General features: G+C 43.9%; 1 protein-coding gene across 1 annotated transcript in view; it reads right to left on the reverse strand.

The window, feature by feature from the left end:
* FAM124A (family with sequence similarity 124A) overlaps positions 1-19056 on the reverse strand; it is a 129309-nt gene that overhangs the window by 12052 nt on the left and 98201 nt on the right. Inside the window, exon 2 of the mRNA XM_009882389.1 lies at positions 732-1471. Coding sequence (XP_009880691.1) covers positions 732-1471 — 740 coding nt within the window. The remainder of the gene's footprint in view (positions 1-731; positions 1472-19056) is intronic.

The following is a 19056-nucleotide window of genomic DNA, read 5'->3' on the forward strand; positions in this document are numbered from 1 at the left end:
TGCAGGGCAGACAGCTATTAAAAGCTTGCTGCTTGTTATCCCCTTTATCTCCCTCGGATGGGGTGTAGTGAAGCAGAGCATGCCGGTACGTTGCCCAGATATGGTGCCTACAGATGTCCTAACAAACTCTCCTTCAGGACTTGGTTACGAGCACTTGCGATTAATTCAAAAGGAGAGGCTGTGGGAACGGCTCTCTTAGGCTGCTCTTTAGGGTGCATTTCTTTTCTTTCACCACCTCTCTCCCCATCCTGATAATCACTGTGCAAAAGAGAGATGCAGTTTGTCACTCTGTGATGCTAGAAAATAATGAGTACCATCAGGAATTCTGCTTGTCTCCCATAAAAATCTCATAACTGAGAGCTATTTTATAAACCCCTGTCAGTTCTGTGCCCGTATTTCTTATAAAACTACACCCATCATCTATCATTTCTCCACTCGGGCTCATAATTCCTTCTCTCCTCATTCTTTTAAACAGCCACCTCATCTCACATCGCTCTTTGCATAAACTGGGGTTGACTGATATCTGGATAGTAGCATCCATTGCTTTCCTGACTAGTTACACACAACAGCAAGGGCTTTCAAGTTCTTTCTTTAGTGGTACTGTTCTTTTTTCTGCTAGGATAGAGAGGAAAAAAAAAAAAGAAGCCTCCTTTTCTGGTTGCCATTACAGGTTAAGCTTTCCTCCACAAAACCAATAAATGTGCTTCTGTTTCCCTGCGTACTGAGCTTACCTGCAAAAGGATCCTGTTTCCATCGTGGTCTTCTGTCTGCCACCTGCCTTCGCTGATGGGGCTGCAAGGGTTGGGCAAGAGAGGCACAAGCTGCCCCACGTCTTTCACTCTGAACTCCAGCACCGCTGACTCTGTTGGCATTGGCACATGGCCCTTCGGAAGTTTTTTTACAGAAAACTGAATGTCTATTTCCACGTTAGAATAGACAGGAAAAACGCAAAAGTCAGCTTTTTTCTGACATACTGGTCTTTTCAGTATTAACTCATACAATTTCAAAATGTCAACAAAGTTTTCACTCCTGCAATATATGGTGAAGCGGATGATTTCTTTCCCGTAGTGCACGGGGCGAATGGCCCACAGAGGAGTCTCCGGAGCCAAAGTGTAGAAGTCCTGGCTGCATGGCATGTAAGGGAGGAACTTCCCATGCACTCGTTCTGTGTGGTGGTAATGCCAAGGTGGCTGCTGAAAGGTTTCGTGGAGCTGCAAGATGGGTTCTTCTCCATATTCCTCCTGCAGAAACAAAATGATGGCAAGGGCTGGCTGAGAAACACCAGCCTTACCTGGCTTCCTGCGCTTCTTGGCCACTCGTCTTTCTGAGACTCGAAACAGCTGGAGGTCTGGATGGATCCAGGCTAGAAGCTTATCGATGGCTTGCTGAAGAGTCTTGGATTCACCTGGGTCTGCGATAATATGCACACTAACAAGAAATGGGTCTTGTATGCCTTCCACAGAAAGTTCACCTGAGAGTATAAAAAGAAAAATATCCTTTAAGATTTGTAACCAAGTTGTCAACATTTAGGTGATCCTTAAAGGAGAAACAGTCTACTCAGTCACACTGGGCTTTTTTTTTTTTCACCTCTCCCAAGCTCACCTGCAGTAAACTAATGTACAGAGATATAGCAACCAAGAAAATCATCAGAAGACAGAGAAGTTTCATCCAGCATACTGTAAGAGTTGCTGTTTCTACCGAGGTAGCATCCAAAAGATGTTACCCAATGTGCATTTCTGTGCTAGAAAAGAGCTGCTCCATACAGCTGAGAGGTAGGAAAGACAAAAATACTGATGTAGAGTGCGGGTGAAAGGGACACTAATGATGTGCAGAATGATCAGGGTGGACAGTGTTCATCCCACCTTGTTTTAATTTGTGCCAGCTGGCTCGGGGCATGGAAATCGCACCACTGAACTTCACTCTATCACCGTGACGTTGGAGTTTTCCACCCAGTTAAGAGTGTTCTGTGTCCTGGAGGCAACTGTTCTAATAAGTAAGACAAAGTTTGCAGGGAGAGGTAATATCTTTTATTAGGCCAACTGATACAGTTGGGAAAAAAAAACCAGACAAGCCTTCAGGCACACAAGTCCTTCTTCAGGAAAAGATATTACTTGTCTCTACAAATCCTGCACTGTTTATATCTTCAGACCATCAAGACTGTAATACTACTGCTTCAAGGTTTTTATAAGATTAGGGAAGACTGGTAAAATCACGAAGCACACAAAATTACACTTGCTCAGGGGAAAACAGAAAACTCTAGTTAGCCTTGGGAATGTTCATGGGGGCTCTATCTGTTGTTGTCCCTGAAACCTCTTTGATAGCTTAGAAGCAGAGCAACGGCTGGTTGGAGTGCAGGGGAGAAATTGTCACTTCTGTTCTGCTGGAGTCACATGCCAATAAAGATGCATGTGAATGGAGATCCAAGAGAGCTTATAAATTATCCAGGTAATCTGGATATTTTTTCAAGGTTTTTATAAGATTAAGGAAGACTGGTAAAATCACGACGCACACAAAATTACACTTGCTCAGGGGAAAACAGAAACCTCTAGTTAGCCTTGGGAATGTTCATGGGGGCTCTATCTGTTGTTGTCCCTGAAACCTCTTTGATAGCTCAGAAGCAGAGCAACGGCTGGTTGGAGGGCAAGGGAGAAATTGTCACTTCTGTTCTGCTGGAGTCACATGCCAATAAAGATGCATGTGAATGGAGATCCAAGAGAGCTTAGTAAATTATCCAGGTAATCTGGATATTTTTGCTGAAATGGTTCCCCCTGTGTGATGTTCTGAAACTCAGACCCCAAGCCTGGGCACAAAGCCTAAATGTGTGAAGCCTTAGAAAGGCTTCCCAAGCGTTTCATTGTGCAGACCACATTTAATAGGGGGATTCTCACAGGCTGTTTCCCCTCCTATTGGCAATCAGTACGAACCTCTCCCTCCTCCCTCCTGGCATCGGAATTACATTCCTGTGATACTTCAGCAATTGCTTTAATGGAAAAACAGTATTATACAAGTAGTGTATTTTAGTTGTCTTTCAATACAGAATAGCCACAAGACCCAGAGAAAAGCTAGATGCAACTGCAGGGTTTTCCAGAGATGATCGGTAAACATACCATCAGCCTTAATTTAGAAGCTGCAGAAAGATATGGTATGCAGAGCAAACAGCAAGCATGCATTTTGCCTAGGGGAGATACAGAATAATCAAGTAAATCACCTAAAATACAATTACAGCAGAGTTCTCGTATCTCTGCATGAAAGGGGTGATGTGGATTGACTTTGTCAGATGGTTAATGGAAGAAAAAAATTGAAGCAAAAAAAATATCTGTGTCAGTATATGGCAAGAAGCTTTGCTGTGGCGATTGTTACTGGTAGGTAATTCTTTTGAGATATCCCCTGTGGATAGTCACAGCGTGGGAGAAAGACAAAGGGGGTGTGGGGGGAGGTCTTCTCGTGGTCCTTTACATGGGGCAGCAGGACAGGAAGGAAAACAAATCGCAGAGAACAGTGATCTAATAAAACCAGAAAGAAAGTAATCGCCATAGCTACGCAGCCATTCATTTTCTAAGACTGGAATAGAAGATGTTCAGCTCTTTTCTCCCTCTGTTTCCTTTGTCACACAAATGCTATCAAAGCCTGCAACAAGTGACAGCCTTGATATTTATGCATATAAATGACTGCAGCTCTGAAAGAAGCCTGGGCACAACAACGCGAAGACAAGAGCCATCGGTCCTGTCGGCTTCTTGCTCTGCATTGAAAAAAAAATAAAAATCCCTGAGCATGGCTTTTCTGCCCTCCTGTTGCTCAGCACGGTGCACGGCCGCTGAATGGCTAAAGCATTTTTCAAAAGTGGAGCCTTGTGGGAGCCAGCCCCAGCATTAGTATTCTGCAGCCATCGCTGCCCATGCCCATCAGCACCAGATGCTCGCAGAGGCAGCCTCAGAAGACCACCAAAGCACAGCACAAAGCCATCGTTAGGAGCCAGGGTTATATGTACAGCAGAGCAAATAATCTTTTTTTTTTTAATTTTAGCTAGAAGCAGCTAGGCTGAAGGGGGGAAAAGTGTAACAAATCAGTACAGAAAGAGCTTCAGTGTCTATTTGATGTTAGCAAAGATGCTTTTACTGCAACGCTTTTACACCTTTCATTATGTGGCTTCTGTGCTTATAAAATGGCAGCCCTTTCTGTTTTGGTAAGAAAAAGAGAAACATAAGAAAAGCAGAAATATGAGGCCAGGAGCTAAGAGAAACTTCCCCTGAACTGATGATAAGTTGTAAATTGTTTCTATGTTACTAACAAGTCTTTTTGCTTCAACTGACAAGGAAGGGAGGGGGGAAACGACACTGTTTCTCATGACACAGTTCAATTTGCCCTCGGCAAATTGTCACAGAAGCAAATGAAAGCTCTGCATATGTATTAGCCTTCCTGTGTTACTAGTTAATCCCACAGAAAATATCAAAATGCTGAGGCATCTATTTGAAAATAAGCTCCACAGTTCTCACAGCTATTACATTTTTTTTCTTTCCTATGACAGAAGGGGATTAGTTCTCTTTGAGTTGGCAAAGCACTAACATTGCTAAGAGGTAATTACTACCAGGATTGGAAGAGTATTTTACAATTCTAAACTTTTTACTCCTCTGTTAGGTAGTATTCACCACCCATGAGAGGTTAAAGCAAATAGCCCAACTGCTGCGGGGCTGTCACACTTGATGTTCTAAAGCTGGGAGCTGAAGGTGGCCAGATATTTTATGACTGAGCGTTGGATGGGTCCTTCTCTATGTCTTATTTTTATTTTGTTGCTGACACAATATTGCTGATCGGAGAAAAAAGGAAGTCCTGCAAAGCAGAATGGCACTCCTGCCCTGTGGTTCTTCCTCCCCTCCTTTCCCTGCCCAGAAACCAGGATCTTTTCATCAGAAAGACAACCTGACAGAAAGCAGTGGGTGCTGTCACATCTGTCCGTGCCAGCTGCCTCATTTCGGTACGATTTCACTGAAATTCAAGCTGCCTTGTCTTGGGGACAGAGAGGACAGGTCTGTCTAGCCCAGTTGCCTACGTGCATCCTGCTGAGTGCATCCTGAGGAGGATGATCTTGCCTTCCTAATTCCTTTCCTCCCCCCTCACTCTGTAGGGAACAGTGGTGCCTGCACAAGACAACCCTCTGAGCTGCCCTGGCCAGAGGTGCCTAGCGGGACGGCTACGACAACAGTAATGACACATACACCCATGGGTGAAGTGGGAAGCAACGGGTTAAGAGCTCTGTGTCCTTGGGCTGGAGGTGGCACCCACCACCCCTGAGAGGTACCCTCTCTGGTGACACCATCTTTGCTGCAGCTGGCCAGGAAGGCAGAGCTCCTGGCCCAAACCAGGCACAAGCAAGTGTAACTTCAGGTGAGCAACCCTCGCAGCTGCAAAGCAGCTAGGCTCATCTGGAGGTATGGGGAACTGGAGCCACAACTCCTTCTCCCTGCACTAGATATGCATTTTACATTAAACCACAGAAGAGGCAAAATGTCTTTAGAAGAAACGAGCAGAGTTTTCTCCCATGCCACCTGAATAACTCTAGGTTAGAGAAGTCACCCTCTTGCATTTGGTTTTTGACCCCAGGGCTCTTGCTCACCAGGCTCCAGCAGAACAGTTACTGGGTTATCTGGACATGACCTGTCAGTCCGGTCCCTCTTTTATGCTGTGAGAGGCCCAGGTTGCATTCTCCCTGGAGCTGCCCTGCACGAGGATCTGTACCTTTTTGGAGGAGTGCTCCGACCACTTTTTTTTATTTCAGGAGAAGTCATCACTTCCAGCAGTCTTGATGACGTCTGATTTTCCAGGCTTCTCCCGTGGATATGGCTGGAAATCCACTGACTGCCTAAAAACAGCCCATAGGAGAGCTTAGGAAGGAGATAAATACCTGTTCTCCCTGAAATGTCTCTCCTAACCTGTTGGTGAATCAAGATATGGACCTGAAGACCTCTCAGACTCACCAGGAGATATTAAATGAAGAGTTAGCTACAGGGTTAGGCAAACCTGGTAAGTATGTGAGATAGGATGGAGTCTAAGGCAAAGACAGATTTTAGGCAGACTGGATCCCAGCTCCAGTTTGTGCATAGGAAAGTGCATTTCCAAACTGTGGCAGGTATTTTCCATTTTCTAGCCACCTACATTTCCAATCTTCCATCCCAGAAACTCAGAGGAAGCATTTAACCTATAAATACTTGACATAAGTATTTTTTTTTAGCTGACCTACAATATTGCATCAAGAATCTGAACACTGGAACACAAACTTCCATTTTCCCGCCGCAGCATGCTGTTTCATGGCAACCAATGCCTGAACCTCTCTGATTCCTTTATCACTACATCAGGCTGTAAGATTTCACATTGCATTCTGACCAAGTTGCATGATGCACTACAGGAGATGTAAATTAGGCAATGGGAGAGGGCCAGAGGGAATGCGCCAAGCTTCTGAACTGCAACTCCCATCGAGCGGTACTTCATTATTGGGACATAATTGCTATTAGGAAGTAATGAAATAATTCAAAACTGAACAGTGCAGATCGGCATATTTTGTTCATTGTTAATAAATCAAAATATTTCAACTGTGGGAATGTACAAAAAATAAATCACTGTATAAATAATGTCAGAAAAAAAGCACTATAATATTTCCTAACTGAAACTTCCTGGGATTTTTGTTGTGTAGAAAATGTCAATATTTCTCTACTTCAATCCCATTCTAAAACACAAAGAAATGTCAAAATAGTGGCATTTCTCACTGAATAGGACCTTCACATTTTATCTGTGTCCAAGGCAAGACTGACCGTTTTAGGTGTATTAATTGAAAGGCTCACGGGCAGACACAAAGACAGGCTATTTTCATAAACAAGGACCATTATTTTATGGGCAGCTGCAACAGCAGTGGTTACTGGACACCTCTGGCAGCAGAACCCACTGCTAGGTCATGCTTTGATGAATTATGCAGCAACAATAATCTTTTGAACAAGCAGGATGTGACAGATTCACCAGCTCCTCCGTTCTCTTTCGCTGCTGTTTAATAGCATCTGACAAATGCAGGGCTGCAGGATAATGTACTTCACAGCATGCCCTGCTTCGCACACCACCTCAAACTCAGGAAGGATGTTCAGAAGCAAAAAGAAAGGGGATATTCTGCACAGCACAGCAACAAGCGGAGAAATCTCTTTCGTGCTCCCATCAGAGCAGCATTTTCCTGCAGAGCTGCAGTGGAATGTTCTCTAATGGAGATAATGGCGCCAGGATGCTCACTCCTCCATCCGTACTAAGGTAGTACAGACAACGCGCAGCAGACCAGCATACTGACAAGCATGGCAAAATGGTCAATCTGCTCCTCCAGATGGGCATGAGAGAGGCTCTCTGTGCTGTTATTCAGCTGCTGTAGAACCAAAAAAAAAAAAGAAGAAAAAGTCTTGAGCAAAAATAAAGCTGGAAAATTAAGCCCATTATCTGCCTGATGGAGATAAAAAGCTTTCTCTGGTACATTAATATGAACAGTCTTACGAGGTGTCATTGCCCTTAGTGTACAGCATGCAGCCAACCCTGCAGGAATGAATCTTATCTAAAAGTGAGACTTAATGCCCACAGAGGCCCTGCATGATCAAGCAAAAGCAATGGCAGATCTCACCATGCGGTACCTTTGCTGCTACATGGTGCAGCAATTGCTGAAACTCCCCACTGTGCTACAGCTCCCAGTGAATTCTCATTCCTCCCCCACCAGCTACATGCCCAAGGGCAACCTTTCATGATCCACTTAAGCTGCTGTTGAAAGGGACCATCTCACTCTATCTCACATCCTTCACCTCTCCATGCACTCCTGCCCAATCCCTTATGTTGGCCTGGGTACACATGTAGCTACACATCTTAAGCTGATCATGCAGCTGCACCCTGACACTTACCCTCCTGTTTGCAGTCATATGGTCTATGGTGCCAAGACTGCCATCTCGGCTTGCCTTCAGAACCATATGACCCTCACTTTCTTCATAGGAAACACAACCATTGTGGCCCAGTCATCCCATGGAAGGCCAAGTACAAGGCCCTGCACTTGGTTTGGGACAATCCCATGCTTAAACACAGGCTGGGTGGAGAATGGATTGAGAGCAGCCCTGAGGAGAAGGACTTGGGAGTGTTGGTTGATGAGAAGCTCAACATGACCTGGTAATGCGTGCTCGCAGCCCAGAAGGCCAGCTGTACCCTGGCCAGCAGGTCGAGGGAGGTCATTCTGTCCCTCTACTCTGCTCTTGTGAGACCACACCTGGAATGTAGGATCCAGCTCTGGAGCCCTCAACACGGACCTGTTGGAGTGGGTGTAGAGGAGGACCACAAAGATGATCAGAGGGTTGGAGCACCTCTCCTGTGAAGACAGGCTGAGAGAGTCAGGGTTCTTCGGTCTGGAGAAGAGAAGACTCTGGGCAGACCTTATAGCAGCCTTCCAGGATCTGAAGGGGGCTGGAGAGGGACTTTTTACAAGGGCATGTAGTGATAGGATGAGGAAAAATGGCTTCAAACTGGAAGAGGGGAGATTTAGAATAGATATTAGGAAGAAATTTTTCACTCTGAGGGTGGTAAGGCACTGGAACAGGTTGCACAGGGAAGCTGTGGAGGCCCCATCCCTGGAGGTGTTCAAGGCCAGGCTGGATGGGCCTTTGAGCAACCTGGTCTAGTGAAAGGTGTTCCTGCCCATGGAACTAGACGATCTTTAAGGTCTTTTCCAACCTAAACCATTCTATGGCTCTATGAAGGAGAGGTACCTGATAGATGTCCTCTCAGCAGGAGGCTGGCTGTCCTGGGCTCCCTTTGTAGTCCATGGAAAGAGACAGAATCAAAACTTAGATAAGGCCAATCACTCTCCACTGTCCACAAGTGTAGTGGGAACCAAGGAACTCCACTTCCATCTTGGGTACCTCAGCTATGCAACTAAAATTGGATGAAAAGTCTGTGGGCCTACATGCTTATCTTGAAGATCATTCTTGTTCTAGCTTCTTATCTTGCTGTAGCACTTTGTCAACAAATGAGATTTGCTTTTGTGATGAGCATTATGGAAGAAAGGCTCTTGAACTATGTGATTGTCATGTCTTCCTTTACATCCTCCAAAACCAACTTCCTTGAGTCTTTTAGTCAGGCTGCTGACTGCTCATAGCAAGGTGAAGAGTCAGGGACTTCTTACGCTACAAATACACTCCCAGTCCCTATTTTCCGGATCTCATTCACAGTACTGCAGATTTCTCACTTATCCAGTAACTACCTGGCAGACAAGGTGCAGTTCACACTTGGTATACAGGTATGTGTGTGTTGCCTGTGGGAGGACTGTCCAGCTGTGGTTAGGAGAAGAGATAACTTGAACTCACGTTACAGCCTTTTTTCTCCATGGAGACAAAAGTTTGTCACACTGCCTTTCATCCAGTTCCAATGATACCTGCGGGAAGTTAGTGTCTCTGTGAAGAAAGATGGCACATGTTCACATCATGTTTCCTTTCAAAAATAGGCTAAAAAGAAAAGGGCTGGAGTGCTACATTGGGTTTCTGGCTGCGTAATCCCATGTCCCCAACACTACAGCCTTCTCCTCGCTGTGGTTGTCTGTTCTACCTAGGCTTTATGAAGCCCATAGGCATGCCAAAGCAGAGGTTATGCTTCACTGTACATTAAGCACCCAGCAAAAAAAAAAGACTCCCAACTGTGAGAAGAAGGTGTATGGGATCTTCACGCAGACAAACTGTAGGAACCCACTGTGGGCTTTTTCACACCTTGCTTACAAGCAAGAAAACTGCTTGGCAACTCCTCACAGACACCCCCCCCCCCGATAAGGATTTTTCCACAAATGCTGTGGTCTTCTTCTTGAGCTCTTTACTCTTGCTGCATGGTGCTCTTGCAACCTGGTGCTCTCCTTCCTCAAAATACGCTGCTGACACCATATGTTACATTGGCAACAGCAGTGTTAGAAATAATCAGAATTTCAATTAAAAAAAAATTCTTATCATCTACTTATCCTCTGGACAGCTCTGAAGTCTTACTTCAATAAACTCCTCAACCACAGGTTTAGCTACTAACTTGCTGAAAAGCAAGAACCCAAAAATGCTGGTGTACTCATATACCTTCAAGGATGTTCTCCTGGATGTCAACTGTAGTCATTTCCCCTCTTCCCTCCCACACAGTTCACCATGATTCAAGAGCTGTCTTGGTGTCTCAGTCTGCATGTGTCCATGCCATAAAGCAGATTCACATGATTTGGCATCTTCAAACTGTGTTCACTGTCTTAGCTGTCTTCACTCAAAAGCCACCATCTACCTCTATTTGCCCATCTAGGGGCTCAAATGGTTTTATCACACAGAGATTAATTCTCACACGAGACCCAATTCCCATAAGAGAAACAGTAAGGAATTTTTTTTTATATACCCTGAACAATATTCCTTATCTGTGGAAAACAGCTGGCGATTGACACTTGGGGGTCGGACTAGATGATCTCCAGAGGTCTCTTCCAACCCTGACCATTCCGTGATTCTGTCTCTTTCAGAAACATGGAAGAACCATCAGTAATCAGGAACCCACGAGTGAAGCACAATGGTGAGCCTGCTGCTTGCAGGATTTGCCCCAGTGAATTTGATGATGCCACTGGGACGAATGAGTCTGGACCACTGGGGTAAGACATGGGACTTTATGTAACAGTCTATATTGCTATATTGGACAACAAGTTGACCATGAGCCAGCAATGTGCCCTTGTGGCCACGAAGGCCAATAGTCTCCTGGGGTGCATTAAAAAGAGCACAGCCAGCAGGTTGAGGGAGGTCATCCTCCTCCCTCTACTCTGCCCTGGTGAGGCCACATCTGGAGTACTGTGTCCGGTTCTGGGGCCCCCAGTTCAAGAAGGACAGGGAACTGCTGGAGAGAGTCCAGCGAAGGGCAACTAAGCCGATTGAGGGATAGGAGCATCTCCCTTATGAGGAAAGGCTGAGAGACCTGCGTCTGTTTAGCCTGGAAAAGAGAACACTGAGAGGGGATCTCATCAATGCTTATCAATATCTAAAGGGTGGGTGTCAAGAAGATGGGGCCAGACTCTTTTCAGTAGTGCCCAGCAACAGGACAAGGGGCACAAACTGGAACACAGGAAAATCCGTCTCAACACGAGGAAAAACTTTGAGGGTGTCAGAGCACTTGAACAGGCTGCCCAAAGAGGTTGTGGAGTCTCCTTCTCTGGAGATATTCAAAACCCACCTGGATGCGTTCCTGTCCAACCTGCTCTAGGTGAACCTGCTTTGGCAGGAGAGTTGGATTAGGTAATCTCCGAAGGTTCCTTCCAACCCCTACTATTCTGTGATTCTGTGCTGCTAAATTCAGTCCAGTGCAGAAATACAGGGAAGGTGCAGTAATTATTAATGCTCAACTATTACATTAATTTGTTGTATTGTTATTTTATATTGTATGTAGAATTGAAAAAAAAAAAAAGTGTCGCCTCATTTTTTAGGGAGCTGGGGAAGGGAACAGGCCTGAATTTGAAACAGAGAGAGCAGTATTCCAAATGGATGCAGATTCTCACTTTAGAAGAGTTAAGCTATGCAAAGATGCACATCCTTCACGATCATAAAATTTTCCTAAAGAAAGATATGGATTGTTGTACTTGGCAAGAACCCAGACACTGATCTTTGGTATTAATATCAGATTCTGTACAGAGCTGCAATGTGTAGTAATTCAGTAAAACTCCCACCAGCAATCACCAGTAAATCAAAAGCTGTACAATGCATTGCAGCATTCAAACTGCGTCCAACACCATACTGTTCAAAGTCCTTTGATTGCAAGCATTGCATTTTCTTAGAATCCAACTCCTATGTAAAGCTGAGTTTCTCAAAAGTATGTTTTTTATAAAAGGGCAGAAAGAACATTGCCTTAAAAAAACCCAAGAAACACTGTACACTTGAGCAGCTGACAAATTTGGTCTAACAATGAGCTTCATACCTCACACAATGTACTCTAGTTAACTGAGAGTGTGATTTTATGATGGGCTTAAGAAAATTTAAAACTTCAGTGCTGGCACTCTTCCCCCTACTATTCCCAGCTAAGTGTTTCCAGTGCTTCCCATGTGTCAGGTCTAGATACAAGCTGAAACAGCTTGCTGCACAGACTGAAAGGAAGCCCTCAGACAAGGAGTAATCAGGTTTGTGCATTCTGGTGGCAGTCAGCGAACTGATCTGGCTAAAAGTGTTAATTTTCAGGCAGACCTCTTCTTTTAATCACTTTGGGCTTTTGCATAAACCTTCCTGGTATCACAAAGAGGTGGCAGGGAAACCCAGCCAGAGAGAAGGCAGAAGCCACAACAAAGCATCTACACTCAAGACACATCTAAAGAAAATACAGGATCAAACCCCGAGGCAGGGTCAAGCATTGCCATGTTTGTGTCTCTGTAGACAACCAACAATATTAGCATCACAGCAAAGGAGCCATTTGGACTTGACAGTAGTGGAAAACTATTTTGACTCTCGTAATCTTTTCAGCTGACAGCAGTGTGCAGTTCAAAAGACCTACCCCATACCAGCTGATGGGAAAGCGAGGCAGTAATAGAAAGCATGCTTTGTGGTTGGTACTTCATCCCGATCCCATATGGTGGCAGCCAGGAGTCACCTAGTAAACATTTTACAAACCTTTTAGAAATTACAAATACAAGATTTTTTTTTTTTCTGAAACTATTAATAAATAAATATGTGGTACCAACAAAAATGAGGCAGGCAGTGGACATCTACTGCTCTAGAATGTGGCACGCACTGATGACCAAATGTCCCAGTTCCCCACGGAGCTTGCATAAATAAATTTTATTTATTTATTTATTTTAAAAAGTTCAAATTAAAGAAAATACACCATGATAAGGTACTGTGGCCATAAAACAAGGAAACGAATTGTCTGCACTGTCAAAACAGCATGCATTTAGTAGAAATTGCCTTAATAGCTTCAGCCTTCACAAGTTTTTTGTCATTTGACTTAGTGAATCAGATGGATTTTCCCGTTCTACCACAACCAGTGCTTCTGAGTCAGAAGATGCCATGGAACAGATTTATTTTTTTAGCTTCCCTCTTTGGGCTTTAACAATTCAGACAGACATCTCAATAATTTCCAGATCATTCTCATCACTGTACCAGCTGAACTTGGAAAGCCAAGATCTTTCCTGCAACCCATTTACCATTGCTCAGGGTAGAAGACCCACTAAATGGCTGCCTAGCTCCTTGTGGTTTTCTGGGTCAGCAGCAGTAACACTTCCACGGAGGGAAACTCCACCCACGTCACCTAATAATCCAATTTACCTTCCTCTAAAATCTTTCCCGTAAATTTTTACCAGAATCGTGTTGCACTTGATAGGTCAGTGTTTATCAAAGATTTCCTATGCTCCTGAATCATGCCTGATAATGAGAAAGAGGAAATCTTTGCTTATGTGGTTTTGATTATGACTATGCGTCCCTAAAAAAGGAGCTAGTAAAGCATTCAGATTGTCACTCATATACAAATTATTATTTTTTTAAATAACTAATCCAGTTTTTATCTAGTGTACCTATATGACAGGAAAAAAAACCTGACTGGATGTGGTCAGGAAACAATATACAAAACAACAGAAACAGAGTTTTGATAGCTCTGGTCCAGTAACTGTTTAGGGTACACTTACACCCCCTCGATACAGAAATCCCAAGCTAGTCCAAAGCCAGTAGAAAGTAATTTAACCATGGCACACACAGTTTGATGTGTGCTAAATGATACCAGAGAGCGAAGCTCTGATTTTAACGAAGAACAGAGATACAGGGCTTACTCCAAGCTAAATACATTTAAACAGGAATTTCAGTCTTTACAAGAGGAAGGGCAAGCTTGTGGTTAATGTCACACACTTGGCATTCAAAAATCAAATCTAGATTTGATTTCAAGCACAGTTACACATTTGTTTGTGCATGTCCGTACATGAGACTGTGCCTCATTTCTTTTGTATCTTCTCTTTCTGGCCACTGGCCATCTTTAGTCATGTGTTTAAGGGCATGTTTCCTCTCTACTCCTTATGTTTCTAAATAACCGTGTGCAGTAAGACCAACCTCAACATGCTATGACCCTGCTAGAACAGCCTCCTAACCTCAACTTCTCGACAGGTGAAAGGATGAATAACATTGTTAATTCAATATCAACATCTCCAGCATGGCTTCCAGGTAATGGTGCTCGGTAGCAGTGATAACTTCACACCATTCCCGACATAGGCAAGGGTCCATCTGCAGCGCCTGAAAATCAGGATGCATCATCTGTGGATGAGACTTGGATGCTGGTGGGGCTGGGAGGGGGGATGGTGCTGTGTGATCAAATACTATAGCAAAAATAAGAAGTTGTTGATTAAAAATGATGCAACTGTGAGGGAAAATTAGAGATTGGAGAGCAACAGGGCCTGCTGATGTTGCTCTGGGCTGATGATTCAAACTGAAATACAGGAAATTCTGTTGAGACGTAAGAAAAAACTTTTTTACTGTGACGGTGATCGCTCACTGGAAGAGGTTGCCCAGAGAGGCTGTGGAGATATTCAAAATATGATGGGACATTGCCCTGAGCAACCCTCTCTCACCACCCCTGCTTTCAGCAGAGGGCTTGGACTAGACGGTCTCCAGAGGTGCCTTCCAACCTCAACTTTCTGTGGTTCAGTATTATACCCTTCTTATCCTGTATGCCAGCATTTGCTCCTTCATCTCAGTAGAATTTGATGACAAGAAGCTACATAAACATGTTTTGCACAGCCAAAACCTGCTGGGTGGCATGTAGCAAGGACATTTTCCTTCTTCACACAGCCACAGTGGGAAACAGCATTGCTCTTTACCTCTAGCAGCATAACACAGGCCAGGCAAGACATGCAGAAGATGCTCACTATATTTTCTACAGGAGCTGGCACTTCAGATTTCAACACTATATAAAAGGCCTGAATTTGCAACATTGACAGATGCTGCAGGCTAAGAGCTCTACATGATTCGGGTCCAATTTCCTCTTCCATTTTCCCTCATACTTTAATTAGTCTTCCTTTCATAATAACACCTTCTGGAAATGCAGCATGATGCTGGCAAGCCCACTGTAAATTGTTTTCACAATTGTATTTAATACAGCTCGTTGCCAGCTATTGTAAAAGCATCTCAGTTCTGTATGGAAATAAGAAACAATATAGTACAGTGTATCTTTGTATTGCAGTAGGAGAATATAATTATGTCCTTACACTTATTACACTACATTGTTTGGAGAAATATACTTAAAGATACCCAGTGCAGCAGTGCCTGGGTCAGAACTGGTTTGAACTAACCTAACTTAAAGTAGGAAACTACATTATGAAATTTTAGCTTTGTGACAGATTAATAAAAGTCCAAATCAAACCCAGCTCCCTTCCTCCTCCTGGTTGGTTTTCATCCCCTTTAACAGTTTGGAGAAGACAGTCAGATTTTGAAACGATACACAAGTAACGGGAAGCCATTTCTCCGTATACTATTGTTACAAGGCACCTATATATCTGCATAATACTATAGATCCTTATGCTCCTGTAGGTCCCATGATCTCTGCAACCAGGAAGGCTACATCTTTTGTTTATCGTCAATAGCTCCATTGGTGCCCATTTTGACAGATGTGATCCCTCAGTCTCTCGAGTGTTTGGCAACAAAAATCCTTAAGAATTAGGAATGAGAAAACTTCTGGAGACACTGACTTTGCTCTCCTCTATAGAGGACCTAGTGCTTAGGCTGGATCCGGCTCTCTCTTTTATTCAGGGATACATTTTCCTCCTCACATTTCATTCCAACAATGCTTACAATCTAATGATTCAAATACAGAGGGAAGAGGAAGATTCTTGCCAGGTAACATCAAGAAGAAGATGCCACGGTGGAAAAAAAATAAGACAGAGAAAAAGAGACAAAACAGAAGGAGCAAAAGAGAGAGGCAGCATATTGTCACACGCACAAGGTATGGAAGTGGTGTGAAAACTGTCATGTAACTGTGCCTTGGCCATCTCTGAGCACGGAGGGGACAGGTGGCCTAACACTCACCCCTCACAGCCTACCTGACAGGCTACATCTGCACCCGAGCAGCTTTTGAAGTGGCCTCGGAATGACAGTGCATACAAACACCTAATTTCTACTTCTAATGTTGGCACGGGGTGCAGCAACCGCCTAACCTCACAGCTGCCTTCAAAGGAAAAAGAGTTACTCAAAATGAGAGCAGATAAATACAGCGCTGAATCAGGAAAAAAAAAAAAAAAGGTAATGCAGCTTCAGGAAAACAAAGGTTTACCTCAAATTCAAGACAGCACTATCTTCTGGGCAACCATTTTTTTTTTTTCTTCTTTGAATATTGACACTTGACTACATGTCATTAACTTGCCCTAACTATCTTAACTGAGAATTGCTAGATGTCTTAAAAAGATTGGGAATAAGTCTGAAAGAAAAAGGATGTTGATTAAGGTATGTTGTTTTCGACTAGTTCAGGGTGCACACACAAACACAGGGTTTCAAGGGGCTTTTAGGAAACAGCAAGGACTGTAGTGCTGTTGATTTCCCATTCCTAATGGCCAGATCCAGCAAAAAGAGCAAATACCACTTAGGAAAAAAAATCTACCATCCAAAATCACAGAATCACAGAATGGTCAGGGTTGGAAGGGACCTCTGGAGATCATCTAGTCCAACCCCCCTGCCAGAGCAGGGTCACCTACAACAGGTTGCACAGGATGGCGTCCAGGCAGGTTTTGAATGTCTCCAGAGTGGGAGACTCCACAACCTCTCTGGGCAGCCTGTGCCAGTGCTCTGCCACCCTCAAAGTAAAGAAGTTCCTCCTCGTGTTAAGATGGAACTTCCTATGTTCAATTTTGTGCCCATTACCTCTTGTCCTATCACTGGGCACCACTGAAAAAAGACTGTTCCCATCTCCCAGCACCCTCCCTTTAAGTATTTATAAGCATTGATAAGATCCCCCCTCAGTCATCTTTTCTCTAGACTCAAGAGACCCAAGTCCCTCAGCCTTTCTCCATAGGAGAGATGTAGAGAGATGTATTTCTCAAATAGAGAAATAGTTCCTAGTCACGATTTATCTCTGATTCAGGTAAGGAACTCACCACCAGACAGTGTAGCATTGCTGATAAGCAGGGGATTCCTATCAAGAGAGCCATGAACTGTGGGCCTGGTCAGCAAACCCAGAAAAGCACTTGGAACTAACCTGTACTGGTGCATGGGGTTATTCCTCCCCAGATGCAGTACCCTACACTTGCCCTTGATGAATTTCATAAGATTTCTCTCTGCCCAACTCTCTAACCTGTCCACGTCACTCTGTAAGGTGGCACAGCCTTCTGGCGTGTCAGCCACTCCTCCCAGTTTTTTGTCATCAGCAAACTTGCTGATGGTACACTCTACCCCTTCATCCAGATCATTGATGAATATATTGACCAGGACTGGATCCAATACTGACCCCTGAGGGACATCACTTGTTACTAACCTCCAACTAGACTCTGCACCACTAACCACAACGCTCTGAGCTCTATCTGTCAGCCAGTTCTCAATCCACTCCACTGTCCATTCATCTAACCCACCCAAAATGCCATTAAGCAGACTGTTTCAACACACAACCGGTGCGTGGAGGTAAGATACAGCATTAGCACCTCACCCTGCCTCTGGAATTGAGAATAAGAGAAACCTTGCCCATACTAGCCCTCCATAAAGAGAGGAGCCTTGTTACTTGTAGAGAAAATAAGAGTCCAAAATCAGCCCAAGGGAGCTGAGGCAGATGACAGGCAAACCATTGACCAAATCCCAAAACAAAGACCTGAATTTATGTTAGCATGGGAACAGAGTACCAAACAGAAAATAACTTACAGGTAAATTTTATTAGAAAAGAAACATGCTCAGTAACCCACACATTTGTAAATCTGCCAAAAGAAACCATCTTGCGCTTAATTTTTAGAACCAGAAAGTGGGTGAAATTCCCTGGGTTAGGAAGTATGCATAACACAGAAATAAAATTTTAATGCCCCAGCTCTCAGGTTTACCGTGGAAGAACATGAACAACCTAAAAACACCCCATAAGGACCGAATCATTTCCCAGCTGCTGAAGGGAAGGAGCAGGCGAATTACCAGCTTCCCAACTGCAAAGCAGGTGAGCCCTTTACCTCATGGAGAAGCACAACATGAACCACCACGTGCTACAGGGTTTTACTATCTCAAATGCTCCAAAACCTGCTGCAAACTTGCATCTTATCCCACAGGGCCAGTTTTACGTTTCACTTACCAACCTGGCTGGAACAGTACAAATGTGTACCCAGGCAGCTCCCTACTGAGTGCCTAGCTGAAAAATGTCGGGGGGGGGGGGGGGGAATTATTAACCCCCCCCCCCCCCACTCACTTCCACAATTATTTCAACCTTGTTAAATTGGCTCCAGAGCTGAGCAGGTATGGAATATTTCAAATGTTACAAATCACAACAGTCCTGCTTCAAAATGACCACTTCTGGTTTGAGTCTTTCTGAAGAGCCATTATCATAAATGCAAAGATTATGCAGAGGAGGAAATAAACAGCCCCCATCAAAACTCCTCCTCCCTGCTCAAAAATCACCCCTGAAACACATAGCTCAAAGCAATTTGGAGATAATTGAAATGTTGATGTGTAGAGACTGTTGCTTATTGTGCTACCCAACACTAATTAATTATTTCTTTGTGATTCCAACTGTCTGTATCCATACACCACCTATGGTCTTTATACTTTGGTATTATGCACTTCGGGTAAAGGTCTCTTCTGTGTGTGTCAAGTGTCTAGCACAATTCCCTCTCACATATGATTAGTGATCCCTAATGATAATTGAAAACCGTAATTGAAAACGTAATTGAAAATATGAGCAAAAAGAAACTTAATACATTTTCTCGATTAATGAAGAGCACACCAATGGGCAAAACATCCTAATAAGACAAAGCACACCTCCCGCTAAAGAACAAAGGGAAAAGTGGCTATACACACCAGAATTCAGGGGAAAAAAAACCCCGTCAAAATTAATTTAGCAATGCTGTTGCTTGAAATCACACTGCTG

This window comes from Charadrius vociferus, unplaced genomic scaffold (assembly GCF_000708025.1).
Source record: "Charadrius vociferus isolate BGI_N301 unplaced genomic scaffold, ASM70802v2 scaffold263, whole genome shotgun sequence".
NCBI classification, from domain to species: Eukaryota; Metazoa; Chordata; class Aves; order Charadriiformes; family Charadriidae; genus Charadrius; species Charadrius vociferus.